Source organism: Oncorhynchus nerka, linkage group LG24 (genome assembly GCF_034236695.1).
Source record: "Oncorhynchus nerka isolate Pitt River linkage group LG24, Oner_Uvic_2.0, whole genome shotgun sequence".
NCBI lineage: Eukaryota > Metazoa > Chordata > Actinopteri > Salmoniformes > Salmonidae > Oncorhynchus > Oncorhynchus nerka.
Genome location: NC_088419.1, coordinates 38,547,393 through 38,564,780, shown reverse-complemented (window position 1 = coordinate 38,564,780; position 17,388 = coordinate 38,547,393). Strand labels below are relative to the sequence as shown.

The 17,388-nt window shown below is 41.0% G+C and overlaps 1 protein-coding gene across 1 annotated transcript in view; it reads left to right on the top strand.

The window, feature by feature from the left end:
* The first annotated feature begins 995 nt into the window (after positions 1-995).
* The window catches only part of vsnl1a (visinin-like 1a), a 48,000-nt gene continuing 31,607 nt past the window's right edge, over positions 996-17,388 (top strand). The window contains exons 1-2 of the mRNA XM_029650382.2: positions 996-1,327; positions 12,814-12,980. Coding sequence (XP_029506242.1) covers positions 12,819-12,980 — 162 coding nt within the window. The 5' untranslated portion in view covers positions 996-1,327; positions 12,814-12,818. The remainder of the gene's footprint in view (positions 1,328-12,813; positions 12,981-17,388) is intronic.

Genomic DNA, 17,388 nt, shown 5'->3' with positions numbered 1-17,388 from the left:
GTTAGTTCTGAGAACATGGTTACCATGTTTTGGGTACGTTCTATTTGACATTGAGGAAATGGCCGCTGGGAAAAATGTCTTGCACATCACGGGAACATTCCTATTAAACCTCTTAAGGGAGGTGTTCTCAAACATTGTGGGAATGTTTGTTGTTCGCTGGGATGGTGCCAAATTCATGAGCCGTTTTAGACAGATTCTTTAGCAAGGTCACTTGGCTTCTCAGACAACTTTGAGAAAGTACTAGCTAGCCTAGCAAGCTAACTTCAGCTAGCTTCGTCAAATTGGCCTACAAATAGTTACTGAACACTCTCTGTGTGGTGCTGATGCTGCTGCCACCAGCTGTTTCGCGCGAAACAAGCATGGGAGAGTGAAACTAGGTCCTTGGTTACACCAGATATGCCATGATAACAGGATAGATAAGCAGCCCAAATTTTGGTAGCCTTTAAAAAGGAAAAGCATAAAGAAATGCTTAGTTACATTATCACTTGTTCCAAGGTAAAAAATCTGTCGTTCTGCCCCTGGGCAAGGCAGTCAACCCACTGTTCCCCAGACGTCGATTGAGGCAGCTCCCCGCACCTCTCTGATTCAGAGGGGTTGGGTTAAATGCAGAAGACACATTTCAGTTGAAGGCATTCAGTTGTACAACTGACTAGGTATCCCCCTTTCCCTTTCCAATCAATTGCTGTTGTTTCTGTAGAAAGTAGGACTGGTTGGATAGCAATTGCTGGCAGATATATAATCACTATATGTTAGCAGATTGATTGCATGCCGTAGGCATTTTATATTCACAGCATAGCCTATATCTGTTGACAATGACCCTTGTAAGACTGTACATTTAATCCACATCAAAATCCACCTGCTCATTCTACTTCATAGTTCTGCATAACATAGGTGCAGCAGAAGGCTTGTTTCTTTCCTCATCTTGCGCAAACTCAAAAAGCACCCCACCAAAACAGTAGTCTTCTGCAATTATCAACCACTCTGTGTGAGGGAGACAGACAGAGAGAGAGAGAGAGAGAGAGAGAGAGAGAGAGAGAAACAAAGAGAGATAGAAACAAAGAGGGAAAGAGAGAGTCGTGATGCACACGGTCTGACGCTGCGCTTCATTGTATCCTCAGCGAGTGTATTAGTGTGTGTAGACAGTCCTGCTTGCTTGTAGCATCCTCGGAACTGCATCAGTGAATTCCGACTAGGCTCATTTCTTCCCAAGAAAACCTCACCACAGGGGTCGACAGAAAAGTAAACGTTTGACTAATAGCGTGTCTATCCACACATAACCCACTCTGAAGAAGAGCGCAAAGCCCCATTGACTTCGCACTCTTTCAAGGTAAATATGTTTTCTTTATTATGGATAATAGTCAAATGCATTAGGGAAACCCTCCCTCTATTCCATTATGATTTGTATACGGAATTCAGATACGCCATTCATTGCTAGACTCAACTGCATAGTATGTAGTATAATGTATTTAACAATTGGTTTAGTTGTCTTTAAAAAAAAGTTGGAAATAAATAAAGACGTTTGCAGCATTAACATTGGGGAAGCATTGCCCATCTTCTGAAAATGCTAAATCATAATGGATCATCAGTACGACTACAAATCATAATTTTGTCATTTAGGCTATAGAAAACAGTTACGTCAGTTAGGGCACTTTGTGACCCAAACAAATAGCCTGATACTGTATGGGGAGGGAGTGGGTTAGCTTAGTCCACTGGTGGATATTTCAAAAACAAAAGTATCAGGAGTCCAACAAGAAAAAGGCTACATGTCAATAGTATCCAGTTTGAGGTGTGTGCGTTGTCGTTTTCATTCATTTGTCAAATGCAATATATGACATTTTTTAAATGCAGCTGTAATATGACATTTTCCTCTCAGCTTTCCTCCACTGTGGTTCTGATGTGTTTAGGAGATGCTGCCCTGCGACTGGCAGGTCGGTATGCGCTTGCTGGGCTGCACGCAGGGAACTATTTGGCCGATGATAATAGTTTAGAAACAAAGCATGTGTGGTGAAATAACGATAGAAACAATCCAACCAATGAAAACAGTTTTTGTTTTGTACAATGTGTTTAAATCATATTATGTTGTTTAAACATCTGAAACGGATATATTTTCCTGAAGCCTTGCTCTTGTTTGTGGTGGTGCTAAGAGGTCATGATTGCAAGACCTGCAGTGCATATGACACATGTCATAGATAGTGATTTTATGTAGGCCTATAGTACAACTACTAAGCATTTATTCATGTATACATGGCTATTGGTATTGTCCTGGGTTTTAACTCAAGGTCATTCCCTATTGGAAAATGATGGAATAGGGACATGCTGTTACATAATGCGCCTGGCCAATGTACAGAGAGGTCTGCTAGTTCATATACTGTAAGAGAATCAACCAGTGACTATTCTTTACGAATAGGCCCCAGATCCTTAGAAACACACTGTATGCAATTCGGTACTGCCTCAGTGTACTGACAAGAGGTTTTAATAAGTCAACATGCTTATCTCTCTCTGCAATGACCTGCAGACAGACCTCATGTGGCAGAGTTGCACTATCTGGGTCTTTTGTAATAACATGACTAATGCTACAGCAGTAGATTCAGAAAATGATTTCAGGGAATGATTTGATAAACTGGAACAAGTCACGATGAAGTTAAAGCATTGGCTAATATGTTTGTTAGCTGCCTTCCAGTTTGGAAAGTTCAGTTTGAAACGTCTCTCCTCCTCCCTCTAGTGCCACCTCTAGTCTTTTGGTGGCCCTAAGCGAGGTCAGGTTCAATTTCAGGCAACACCGTAGGCTACACCTCTGTAAGCACGGACTGACGGCGACGCCTTTTGGACTTCTTTTTTTGGTGCAGTACAGACTGAACCTTGGTTTCCACATCCACGGACATTGGTATTTGGTCTGGTTCGGACCATCTCTGAACCAATCATATACAGCACCAGTCAAAAGTTTGGACACACCTACTCATTCAAGGGTTTTTCTTGATTTTTTTTGTTGCTATTTTCTACATTGTAGAATAATAGTGATGACATCAAAACTATTAAATAACATACAGTATATGGAATAATGTAGGAACCAAAAAAAGTGTTGAACAAATCAAAATATATTTTAGATTTAGATTCTTCAAAGTAGCCACCCTTTGCCTTTTATGTGTTATTTCATGGTGTTGATGACTTCTACATTATTCTACAATGTAGAAAACAGTACAAATAAAGAAACCCCCTTGAATAAGTAGGTGTGTCCAAACCTTTGTATGTCATGTTTGGTTCAGATTTGGTGCGGTCCAGACAGGCCTTGATTTCAACGTCCACGGACATTGATTTTTTTTGTCCGGTCCGGAATCATAGACTTCTATGTTTGGTTCAGATTTTGTCTGGTCTGGACCAGCCTTGATTTGGTCCAAACAGGTTTATAAATGACTTATTTTCAACTTTCATTCAGAACCAACTAGGGCGGCAGAACAGCATAGATCGGCCCTGCTGAGGAGGTGTTTTTGGTGTTTTTAGGCCTACTATGCTACAGTATATGCTATTATTTGGTTTTGTTATGTAAAATGCAAATGAATCATGTGATCTTGCAAGACATTGATTCAGCTTTGATCTAACTTTACTAAACAAGCACCACTGTGAGAAGTGCTAATCTTGTATTTGTAATAATGATAATAATAAGTGATGAGTATGACTATTAGGTGTCGGCAGCAGATCTTAATGAGGGTTATTCTAAGCAATTTGAGCGCACTTCTAATCGTGGTGCTGAAAGGACAGCACCCTAACTAAGTGATTTAAGGCAGACACGCTGTGAATTTGGATCCTAGACCTCGTTGGAGTGACGATGAGGTTCATGCGGTGGATCAGTTTGTCTGCAATCGCAATAAGCACTCGGGCAGGAGAGCGAGTTCAAGTGCGTCGTACATGAGCCCCAAGTCCATCACAAAATGTTTTGAGGAAAGCCGTTTTAGCAACCCCTGGTAGAGTTTTCTGTCTTTGGCTGCACACCTGGATTGTACAATATTTGCCCATTATTATTTTTTTAATTCTTCATGCTCTGTCAAGTTTGTTGCTGATCATTGCTAGGCAGCCATTTTTCATGTCTTGCCATAGATCTTCAAGCCAATTTAAGTCAAAACTGTAATTAGGCCTCTCATGAACTTTCAATGTCGTCTTGGTAAGCAACTCAAGTGTGTATGTGGCCTTGTGTTTTAGGTTATTGTTCTGCTGAAAGGTGAATTTGTCTCCCAGTGTCTTTTGGAAAGCAGACTGAACCAGTTTTTCCTTTAGGATTTTGCCTGTGCTTAGCTCTATTCCGTTTCTTCTTATCCTAAAAAACTTCATAGTCCTTGCCAATGACAAGCATACCAATAACATGATACAGCCACCACCATGCTTAAAAATATGTCGAATGGTACTCAGTGATGTGTTGTGTTTGCCCCAAAGATAATTATTTTTATTCAGAACTTAAGGTTAATTTCTTTGCCATATTTTTTTTCAGTATTACTTTGGCCTCATGATGAAATCCCTGAGCAGTTTATTTCCTCTCCGGCAACTGAGTTAGGAAGGATATCTGTATCTTTGTAGTGACTGGGTGTATCAGCGGAGGCTCCTCAGTGGAGGAAGGGTAGGAGCATCCTCCTCAGAGATTTTCATAGAAATAAAAATAGTGAAAACTATTCAGATAAAACTTTACTAAATATATTCACATTTCACCAAATAATAGATTAAAACACACTGTTCTGCAATAAAGGTCTAAGGTAGCCTCAACAGCACTCTGTAGGGTGACACCATGGTATAGCTGGAGGTCAGATAGTTTCTGTCCTCTGGATACATTGACTTCAATACAAACCTAGGTTCTCACCCCCTTCCATAGACTTACACTGTAATTATGACAACTTCCGGAGGACGTCCTCCAACCGATCAAAGCGCTTGATTTGAACTGAGATGTTGTTCAAAGGAACAACTGATTAATCTAGATACTGAAAGCATAAGGTACAGCTAGCTAGCACTGCAGTGCATAACATGTGGTGAGTAGTTGATTCAAAGAGAGAGAAAGACAATTGTTGAACAGTTAGGAAAAATAAATGTTCTTAAAAAATGAAGGAGAAGCGAGAGAGAGAGAGAGAGAGAGAGAGAGAGCTAGCTATATACAAATACAAATATTTTCACTTACTTAGCTAGCCAATGCCGCTAGCTAGTTTAGCCTACTCAAACACCCAGCTCAAACAGAGAGGGATCTTTGTTACCTATCTGGCTATGGCTATCCAATGATGGAATTCTTCCAAGTCAAGGTAAGCTTTTGGTTTTATTAATGTAGTGCCACTGCTAAACTGCTTTTTAACTATACACTGTACTGCATGATTGTAGCGGGTTCACTAGCAAATTAGTTATTGTAGCTATGTTAACTTGACGTTAGCGAATATGTGACAACGATGTAGGCTGTGTGTAGCGGTTATGATGTAAAGGTTTGGCTTTGGAAGGTTTTTTCGACTGGTCACAGACAGCTGATGTGTTGTGCACTGAAGTCCACAAGCAAAGGGAAAAGATGAAAGGATGAGAGAGCGTGGATGAGAGAATAAATTATTTAACGATCAAAGGGATCACACTGGTTGTATGTGGCTGCTATGAAGGTGAACTGTGTTTGTAAAATAAAATCTTAAAACGAAGCAAATAGAGCAAAACGGGGATAAAACATAACTGAATTTGTCCAGTAGAAACACTAGTTTGCAACTGTTGTACTAATGGTTACACCCTAGATCAGCTAGATGCAGGCAAGATTGTAAAAGGCGGTATTGAATGTGTCACCGTCTGCCACCTTGAATACTCAAATTTCTCTCGACCTGTGCATCTACGTTGTAAAATTTAATTCATAGGCTAGGTTGTAGCAACCTCATGATGGGTGCCGGGAAAATGTGAGTATCATGTAGTAGCCTAAGACTATCAATGTTACATTGAGCTGCATGAATGAAATATGAATGACAGTCATTCAATATTTTGTATTAGAAACGGCAGTCAAATTCCACATGACCGTTTAGTCACGGTAATTAGGTTTGTCCAAGTTCTGATGCTGCTGATGGCCATTAGTAGCCTACCAAACTTGATAACTGCCTGGTACTCAGGGCTCCATTATCCCTCTAATCACTCTGCCATCAATGTAAATGCAATCAAAAATCAAATCAAACACTTCATGAGAGCCCATGAGCTCATGTTGAGCAACATTTCTATAGGCTATGCAATTGTGTGAGAAAACAGAGTGATGGCCTCTATTAGAAAGAGGAGGTTCTCATCACCTTTCTATAGGCTAGGCCAACTATATTTATTTCTCATCTTTCCTAAGTTTAAGCACATTGCGGGAATAGCGTCCTCAATTCGTCCTTTTTTCCCCTGCCCCTGTTTTGAGACAGGTGCATGATAATGGTCCATTCTAAATACAAACAAGTTTTACATGTAATATTTAGTATATGTAAAGACAAGATTAAATCAGGAATAGTCTGATGTGTGTGTCTGATCACTTGTGCATCGCTTGTGAATGATACATTATCACTTCTGAATGATGCCCAGCTTAAGGAAAGAAACAGAGTATGCCTTTTTTGCGACTTTTTCAAATTATAGCCGCACACCTAATGTAGCCTAGCCCATAGGCCTATATGGTTTAATAAGGTTTGTATCACGACTAAAGTGGCCAAATAACTTAATTGAATAACTTAAAATGAAACACATTAATCCACATTACAAAAGGTGTAGAGCCTAACTGGCAAACACATACAGCACTTGAGTTTTAAATTTGTGGAATATAATTTTCAACATAAAAATGCACCTTTCTAATAAAAGCAATACATGCATAATCGCATTTGCAGTCATGTTTGAGAATGGTGTTTTCCTGCTAATTGAACATTCGTGCTTGTAGCCTACAGCTGTGTGCGCATTGCTGTGCTTATAACGCGAAGAAATAGCCTGTTCGTTTATCAACATTTTAAGCTAAATGTTCTGATCTGTTGTGTCAGCCTCATTACTTAAAAACCTTTTTTTTTATGCCAGTGGTTGTATTCATTTGGGATCTATCGCATCCCACAACTGTCCCAGACTATGTTTGGAATATTTATTTCTCGCACAGAATAGAATAGGTCAACATTTGTACTCTGGTGGATAGTACATTGACATAGGCTAGTGCTTTTGCTGTTCGTTAGGCCTACTCATCTTGTTGGCTGACGAAAAGTAAATGTGGATAGTTCTTCCAATATCTTCAATATGCACCTCAGAATTGGATAAGGACACGCGCCGTTGCATCCCGATGTGTCTGTCTTCACCTGTAGCCTATGAGAACGACTGGATCAGGCGACCAAGTGCCATGTGAGTGAGAAGTGCCTTGGAGCATGCAGCTGAGAGAAGGGAATTATGATGATTATATTTAGCCCAAGGGCACAACGGCCACAACTGCCACAAAGCCGCAAAAGGCATGTTTTTTTTTTGTAGGGCCACACAAAGGGGATGCCGCCGGGAAATGAGAGGCATTATCAAGCGCTTGTCAAATTGTGAATGAAAGACTGATGAAGTGTGTACAGCCTGCGCAAAAAAAAAACTAAGCAGAGCTCATGCCTTTCGTGCGACTTTAGAGCTCATTAGAGTCGCATCACTCAGACCTTCGAATGTATTAAAAATCAAAACATGAAGCCCAACGTTTGTATCACAACTGAAGTTACATAAGTAAGTCTAAATTAAGCGTTTTGGAGTACTTGTTTCTTTGTTAACCGTTCAACACAGAACACTCCCTCAAATCACTTGGATAAAATATCCTTTCTATTTCATTCAGCTATTGCATTCTTCATACTATAAAAGAATATAAAATAATTCCACGAAATTCTAAGCAAATATTGTCTGCTAAATGATCTAGTGTAGCCAACATTCATATGATATGGTATATATAGACAGATCAGGGCCTAACATACGGACAACTCAGAGTATGCTATTCTGTTCTTCTGAAGTAGACTACATAAAAGAATCGTCCTCCCTCATCTTAAACTTCACTGACAGCCACTGCCATGTATTCTCAAATTGAAAAGGGTGAGGGAGCGCCGCTCCCCCGTGCTACGGCAGCACCACATCCCTGCATGTCACATCTAGTCACTCACTGTGGATAGCTGATGCTGATGCTCTGAACTGAACTTGTACTTTGGAAATATGTACAGTTTTGTCATCAGCGGATAGCCTAGTTTCCCGACTACGGCTCTTGGCAACGGTGCTGTGTTCGAGAGCTTTGCAAAGAAAGTACCCATTATCAGACTCGCTGTGCTCGCAGGGTGTGAATGGGGGAGCTTTTAAAGTGTCACACCTCTCAGAGTGGATGGGTAGTAGCCCGGTAGTGGACGATGTATGCTCATCATTGCTCTAATGGGACAGGTCGGTCTGCTGCTGCTGCTGTTGTTTTGGGGTCTACTTCATTGGAGTCTCCCTTAAATTTGTGTCAGAATGTACTGCTTGCGTCGACAATCCAGCCCCATCCATCCATCGCCTGATGTTTGTCATATGGGTATGCTCACAACAACACAGCTTCTTCTGGAGATGTGTGTTGACTTTCACTACCAAACTGGTTGCTGCGTTGCTGGGTCAGGAGATCGATAGTCTGATGTTGGTTTCATACACTGCCAGGCTACTACCCTTTTTTTGGGGTTCATAGCATGGTCCTTTTGTGGGTGTGTTCAGTCCTCTTGCGCTTTAGTTAAGAAGGAGCCAACAACAATAATATCAGAGGTATGGAGACAGTTACAGTATCATGGTCTTTACTAGGCCTGTGCCATGGCCAGATTGATAGCCCACTGAGCTAAAGTATAGCTACGGCTACTCGTCACGTAAGCAATGTTCTCCAAACTACCTCCAACACCTTGGTATATGTTCCCTTTGATGATTTGTAATTAGAGCACAATCTAATTCCATTTCATGCCATGACATGAAAGTTCCGGAAATAGTTTAAGTGGAGTGTGATCTTCAGTTGTTCTAAGATCCCCAAGAATAACATGATAGAGTTGTTTTGTGAGGAAGGCAATTAGTATGTGCTTGTCAGAACTGCTAATGTGTCCGTAACATTAATGTGGCAAGGGGCCTGTTGATGTTCCTTGGATGTAGCCTAACAGTCGCCTTCACTCAAGCCCTCTCTGTTGAGACTAAGACTCACTTGGGTCAGCATTAGATGTCATATATTCATAATTTTTTCACTTTACAGTGACTTCACAAAGTATTCAGAACCCTTGACGCTTTCATTACAGCCTTATTCTAAAATGGAATGAATATAAAAAACGTCCTCAGAAATCTACACACAATACCCCATAATGACAAAGCAAAAACAGTTTTTTAGAATTGTTTGCAAATGTCTTAAAACAACAACAACTGAAATACCTTATTTACATAAGTATTCAGACCCCTTTGCTATGAGATTCAAAATTGAGCTCAGGTGCATCCTGTTTCCATTGATCATCCTTGACACATTTCTACAATTTGATTGGACTCCACCTGTGGTAAATTCAATTGATTGAACATGATTTGGAAAGGCACACACCTGTCTATATAAGGTCCCACAGATGACAGTGTATGTCAGAGCAAAAACCAAGCCATGAGGTCGAAGGAATTGTCCGAGCCAGGATTGTGTTGAGGCACAGATCTGGGGAAGGGTACCAAAAAATGTCTGCAGTATTGAAGGTCCCCAAGAACACAGTGGCCTCCATCATTCTTAAATGGAAGAAGTTAGGAACCACCAAGACTGTTCCTAGAGATGGCCACCGGGCCAAACTTCCAGAAGGACAACCATCTTTGCAGCCCTTCACCAATCAGGTCTTTATGGTAGGGTGGCCAGACTGAAGCCATTCCTCATTAAAAGGCACATGACAGCCTGTTCGGAGTTTGCCAAAAGGCAGCTAAAGGACTCTTAGACCATGAGAAACGAGATTCTCTGGTCTGATGAAGATCCTCTGCTCTGAATGCCAAGCGTCACATCTGGAGGAAACCTGGCACCATCCCTACGGGCAATCATGGTGGTGGCAGCATCATGCTTTGGGGATGTTTTTCAGCACCAGGTACTAGGAGATTGGTCAGGATCGGGACAACGATGAACGGAGCAAAGTATAGAGAGACCTTTGATGCAAACCTGCTCCAGAGCTCTCAGGACTTCAGACTTGGGCGAAGGTTCACCTTCCAACAGGACAACGACCCTAAGCACACAGCAAAGACAACACAGGAATGGCTTCGGGACAAGTCTTTTGAATGTCCTTGAGTAGCCCAGCCAGAGCCTGGACTTGAACCCTATTGAACATCTCTGGAGAGACCTGAAAATAGCTGTGCAGCAACGTTCCCCAGAATGGGAGAAACTCCCCAAATACAGGTGTGCCAAGCTTGTAGCGTCATACCCAAGAAGATGCTGTAATCGTTGCCAAAGGTGCTTCAACAAAGTACTGAGTAAAGGGTCTGAATACTCAATAATATTTGTTTTATTTTGTATAATTTAGCACAAATTTCTTTTGCTTTGTCATTATGGGGTATTGTGTGTATATGGATGAGATGTTCTATTTGTTTCAATACATTTTCAAATAAAGCTTTAGCGTAACAAAATATGGAAAAAGTCAAGGGGTCTGAGTACTTTCCGAAGGCCCTGTATATCATTCTGAGATATCAAGAAACACTCGGTGTCATGAAGGAGTCTTTGTTGGCTCATGCTGCTACCTCAGTCCAATGAAAGAGTATGGGACAGAGTATTTGTACCATAGCTACCTCACTCGGTACAATGAAAGGATTTGAGACTTGACTTGGCATCAGGGTCGTTTTGCCCTAGCCTGCAGTGTGAGCTAAGGCGTAGATGATAGGGAGTGTATAGTACTCTCTATGTCTCAGGGGAATAGGCCATTCTGTGGTAATCACTAAGGACAGAGAGCATCTATCCACTTCACCCCATAGATCAGAGAGGCTGACATCCAGTTCATTTATCAGGCAATCTGAGGCCTTACCTTGCACTAGGTTAGGTATTCTTTTGGTGATGTCTTGCCATTGTTATTCAGTTCTGTTCTGTGGCTAGCTCACAATCCCTATTAATTGTTTGTTGGCATGGCAATTTGATTGTGAGTCCCGCTTGTCATGCATTCGGTTTCACCTCTAAGCCATGAAATTAAATAATCATTTTTTTTAGTTCTGAATTCCTTGTGTTATTAGTATTTGGTTGGTGTTGGATGAATAATCACTTTTTATGTGGTTGTTTACCCCTTAGCAGAGGCAATGTTAAAATACTGCATGTAATTAAATCAGAATTTGCCATTTGTTATCTTCTAGAGAATACTCTTTGTCATATCTGTGATAATTCAATCAGAAATAATAGAATTTATCCTTTAAAGTGCTGCTCTTTGTTTGCTACAGGAGGAAATTAATTAACTGATATGGCCTTTCCGATGGTATCCTATTATTTCTCATTGTTTTATGCAATTCCGACATTGAGTACTTCCCCCATTTTACATTAATCTAACTCGCTAAGAATTACACAACCATTACATCTGGGCACTTCCAAGCTAACAGAGTGATGCCGAGCAGGGTTGGGCTGATGTTCAAATTGAAGGCAGTCAATTCAGGAAGTAAACTAAGATTATACTTCAATAATCGAAAAAATGACATTTATTTTCAATGACTTCTCTATAAACTGAAAAGCTATTTATTTCAAAAGTTAAAGATTTCAGAATTTTTCATTCAAATTACTTCCTGAAGTGATTGCCTTCAATTCAAATTGAGCCCAACCCTGATGCTGAGACACGGATGTTTTACTTTAAAATGTATTTGCTAATTATGCTAAGTACATGGTGCTTAATTAACTCATCTGGCTGAATTAGAATCAGTGTGATGCGCTGTGTGCGTGCGTGCGTGCGTGCGTGCGTGCGTGCGTGCGTGCGTGCGTGTGTGTGAAGTAGTGTGAGCTGGGCGGATACAGGGACTTTGGTGAAAACAGCTGCAGGCTGTGGAGATAGGGCTAAGGCTAAGCATCGTGGGCCGATGGGGAAATTAGGCACAACAAAAATATGAATCAAGTCACAGTTATGGCATCACATAAAAACGAGCGACTAGGGTCCGCTCAGCCTAATAATCCCAAGGGATTGCTGTTGGATACAGACTAATTTGCTCCAATCTCCAGTGGTCTGACCTGGTGCATGTGTGTTGTTGAGTGATTTTAGGTACTTAGGCAGAGCAGAAGTGATGGATTGCATTGTTGTTTGCATTATACAGTATGCTTTGATGTAGTAGCCAGCTACTAGTAGGTAGGCTACTCCCTAGTGTATGCAGGCCTAAACTCTACCAATGTATCAAACCTGTTGGGTTAAAAATAAGACAATCATTGAAGCTATCCAAGAATATGCTTTGGTCCATTGATCATCTGTGTTTTATTGTCCCTGGTGCAGCTAAATATAGACACAGTATATAAATCCACACATAGTGTTCAACGCTAAATATCACATAATGTATTAGGGTGATATTTTAGTTTTACAGGTGTCGTGGACACATTACAGCCATTTCTAGCCACAGAGGTGGAGTAGGTGTGTAAAATAAAATGTATTCTCCCTCGTTCAAAGCAGGCCTGATTGATGACTCTGCTGATTTCTGTCATTGTTTGTCCAGACTGTCCCAGGTATTTAACCTGGTCTGGTAGAAAAGCAATGTAAAGAAAAATATTTGGAATTCAGTCTTTGCAGACTTTCCAAAAATAGTTCAGCGTCATTCTTTCCATCCAGACATTCGAAAAGAACACCGTGACCGTCCCATACTGTTTCCCCCGCTGACATTCGAAAATAATTATTCTGACATTTTTTCCAGGCAAAATGGGAGCGAAAAACAGCAAGCTGACCCCGGAGGTGATGGAGGATCTGGTGAAGAGCACGGAATTTAATGAGCACGAGCTGAAACAGTGGTACAAAGGCTTCCTGAAAGACTGCCCCAGTGGACGACTCAATCTAGACGAGTTCCAACAACTCTATGTGAAGGTAGCTACAGAACACTGTCACTGCCCTCATCTGACTGCACCCTATTACCTATAATGTGCACAACTTTTCACAAGATCCCATCAGGCTCTGGTTAAAGGTAGTGCACTATATAGGGAACAAGGGTGCCATTTGGGATGCAGGCTATCACTGTCACTTTGCCAACATCTGCATAGACACAAACATTTTTATCAGCAATGTCTCTATATAGTTGAGTAGAGGAGTGGAGAAGAGAAGCACAGTGCTACATGGTTTCAATTTCCCCACAAGTCCACATTTTCTAAAACCATATAACTCAATACTCTACAGACATTTTGAGAACTAGCAGAAATGCAAAGGTTTTGGTGGTTTGTGAGGATAACAGAAGTGTATGTCATCGCAGTGGCAGAGCAATCGAACCAACATGATACTATGGCAAGCTCACTGAAAGTACTGTCATGAGTAACGAGAACATTACAGTACGCGATATCATACTCCTCTCCTATTCGTTCCCTCAGCTGTATCTGTTATGTTATTCGTTCCCTCTTGTATCTGGGCAGGAAACTGAGCACTGATCAAAATCTCCTTAAATATTATTACTCGGGGGAAAAGTCTTCAAAAAAGGAAATCAATTCAATTAGAACCCATGAATTATAAATGTTTTAATTCTTAGTACATTAGATAGCTAACATTTCATTAAAACTACGTTCAATCTTTATAATCTTCTATTTAATGAATCGAAATAAGAACATTAAGGTCTTATTCCCTTAGACCACTTTGTTTCCTATGCTGCATGAATATTGACCATGTGTACAGTGTCATATGAGGGTAGATTTCTGATTAGTGGATATATAGTCACTTACATCATTAGCCTGGTCAGTCCTCTCAGGAAATGCCCCGTAATGAAAGACCATTACATTAGCCATGTTACAGAGTTCTAATGGCATGGCTCAAAATACCAACTCTGCTCTAGATTGTTTCTGAAATGGCACCCAATTCCCTAGATAGTGCACTACTTTTAACCAGAGCACTATGGGTCCAGGTCTAAAGTAGTGCACTATAAAGGGAATAGGGATGCACGCCTAGTCTGCTTTAGCTGAGGCTTTAGAACACGCTAATATGCATAAACACACATTAAAATATACAGTTGAAGTCGGAAGTTTACATACACCTTAGCCAAATACATTTAAACTCAGTTTTTCACAATTCCTGACATTTAATCCTAGAACAAATTCCCTGTCTTAGGTCAGTTAGGATCACCACTTTATTTTAAGAATGTGAAATATCAGAATAATAAGAAAGAATAATTTATTTCAGCTTTTATTTATTTCATCACATTCCCAGTGGGTCAGAAGTTTACATACACTCAATTAGTATTTCGTAGCATTGCCTTTAAATTGTTTAACGTTTCGGGTAGCCTTCCACAAGCTTCCCACAATAAGTTGGGTGAATTTTGGCCCATTCCTCCTGACAGAGCTGGTGTAACTGAGTCGGGTTTGTAGGCCTCCTTGCTCGCACACGCTTTTTCAGTTCTGCCCACACATTTTCTATAGGATTGAGGTCAGGGCTTTGTGATGGCCACTCCAATACCTTGACTTTGTTGTCCTTAAGCCATTTTGCCACAACTTTGGAAGTGTGATTCGGGTCATTGTCCATTTGGAAGACCCATTTCCAACCAAGCTGTAACTTCCTGACTGATGTCTTGAGATGTTGCTTCAATATATCCACATAATTGTCCTTCCTTGTGATGCCATCTGTTTTGTGAAGTGCACCAGTCCCTCCTGCAGCAAAGCACCCCCACAACATGATGCTGCCACCCCCGTGCTTCACGGTTGGGATGGTGTTCTTCGGCTTGCAAGCCTCCCCATTTTTACTCCAAACATAACAATGGTCATTATGGCCAAAAAGTTATATTTTTGTTTCATCAGAACAGAGGATATTTCTCCAAAAAGTACAATCTTGGTCCCCATGTGCAGTTGCAAACCGAGGTCTGGCTTTTTTATGGCGGTTTTTGAGCAGTGGCTTCTTCCTTGCTGAGCGGCCTTTCAGGTTATGACGATATAGGACTCGTATTACTGTGAATATAGATACTTTTATACCTGTTTCCTCCAGCATCTTCACAATGTCTTTTGCTGTTGTTCTGGGATTGATTTGCACTTTTCGCACCAAATTACGTTAATCTCTAGGAGACAGAACACGTTTTTTTCTGAGGTCTTGGCTGATGTCTTTTGATTTTCCCATGATGTCAAGCAGAGGCACTGAGTTTGAAGGTAGGCCTTGAAATACATCCACAGGTACACCTACATTTGACTCAAATGATGTCAATTAGCCTATCAGAAGCTTCTAAAGCCATGACAAAATTTTCTGGAATTTTCCATGCTGTTTAAAGGCACAGTCAACTTAGTGTATGTAAACTTCTGACCCACTGGAATTGTGATACAGTGAATTATATGTGAAATAATCTGTCTGTTAACAATTGTTGGAAAAAATGACTTGTGTCATGCATAAAGTAGATGTCCTAACCGACTTGACAAAACTATAGTTTGTTAACAAGAAATTTGTGGAGTGGTTGAAAAACGAGTTTTAGTGACTCCAACCTAAGTGGATATAAACTTCCGACTTCGACTGTACATGCAGGCGGACGACATGTACACCCTCTTAGCCCCAATTGGGGTTCTGTGTGCCTGGCTGAGAGGGTTTTGTACTCCGACACTTTGGAGAACATTTTACTGTAAAACACAATCAATACATTGGGTGCACTGTGGGTGAACATTATGTACCATACATTCTACAGAGTGGCGTTCCACAGAGGTTCTAAAGGTTGATGGCTGCTGACATGTTAACCTTTTATTGTGGCATTCTATTTTGTTCCCAGGCAACAGGATATCAATGTTAAGGTTTTATTTCAATCCAAAATCTCAGATAGTGATTAAATGGATGATGTCACGTTAGCTGGACAGACTGTTCCTGTGAAAAGGAACGGTGTGTTTGTGCAAATGCGTGGGAGCGCTCACGTGTGTGTGTGTGTGTGTTCCATGTGACTTACATACCCTCCCCTTACGTATTTATTTGGACAGATAAGCAAAAACATTTAATTTTGCTCTACACTCTTCCATTTTGGATTTTAGATAGAATCTTTTATATAAGGAGAAAGTACAATGTCACCTTTTGCGTACATACAGTGCTTTCAGAAAGTATTCAGACTTTATGGCCAGGGCGTGACAGAGGCTTTTAATCTCTATTTTGGTTAGGCCAGGGTGTGACTAGGGTGGGCATTCTAGTTTCTTTATTTCTATGTTTTGGCCGGGTATGGTTCTCAATCAGGGACAGCTGTCTATCGTTGTCTCTGATTGGGAATCATACTTAGGCAGACTTTTTCCCACCTGTGTTTTGTGGGTAGTTGTTTTCTGTATAGTTTATGCACCTTACAGAACTGTTTCGGTTTTCCCTCTTGTTTATTTTGTTTGAGTGTTTTGTGATCAAATAAAATCATGAACACGTACCACGCTGCGCTTTGGTCCGGTCCTCATTACGACGGGAGCCGTGACACAGACCCCTTGACTTTCTCCATATTTTGTTTGGTTACAGCCTTTTTCTGAAATGAATTACATTGTTTTTCCCTTCATCAATCTACACACAATACCCCATAATGACAAAGCAAAAACTGTTTTCTACAAATGTTTGCTAATTTAGAAAAATGTTAAAAACTGAAATAAAACATTTACACAAGTATTCAGACCCTTTACTCAGTACTTTGTTGAAGCACCTTTGGCAGCGATTACAGTCTCGAGTCCTCTTGGGTATGACGCTACAAGTTTTACACATCTGTATTTGGGGAGTTTCTCCCATTCTTTTCTGCAGATCCTCTCAGGCTCTGTCAGGTTGGATGGGGAGCGTTGCTGCACAGCTATTTTCAGGTTTCTCCAGAGATGTTTGATTGGGTTCAAGTCTGGTCTGGGCCCCTCAAGGACATTCAGAGACTTGTCTCGAAGCCACTCCTGTCTTTTCTTGGCTGTGTGCGCTTAGGGTCGCCCCAGTCTGAGGTCCTGAGCGCTCTGGAGCAGGTTTGCATCAAGGATCTCTTTGTACTTTGCTCCGTTCATTTTTTCCTTGATCCTGACTAGTCTCCCAGTCCCTGCTTCTGAAAAACATCCCCACAGCATGATGTTGCCACCACCATGCTTCACCGTAGGGATGGTGCCAGGTTTCCTCGAGATGTGACGCTTGGAATTCAGGCCAAATAGTTAAATCATGGTTTTATTAGGCCAGCAAATCTTGTTCCCATGGTCTGAGAGTCTTTAGGTGCCTTTTGGCAAACTCATAGCAGGCTGTCACGTGCCTTTTACTGAGGAGTGGCTTCCGTCTGTCCACTATACCTTAAAGGCCTGATTGATGGAGTGCTGCAGGGATGGTTGTCCTTCTGGAAGGTTCT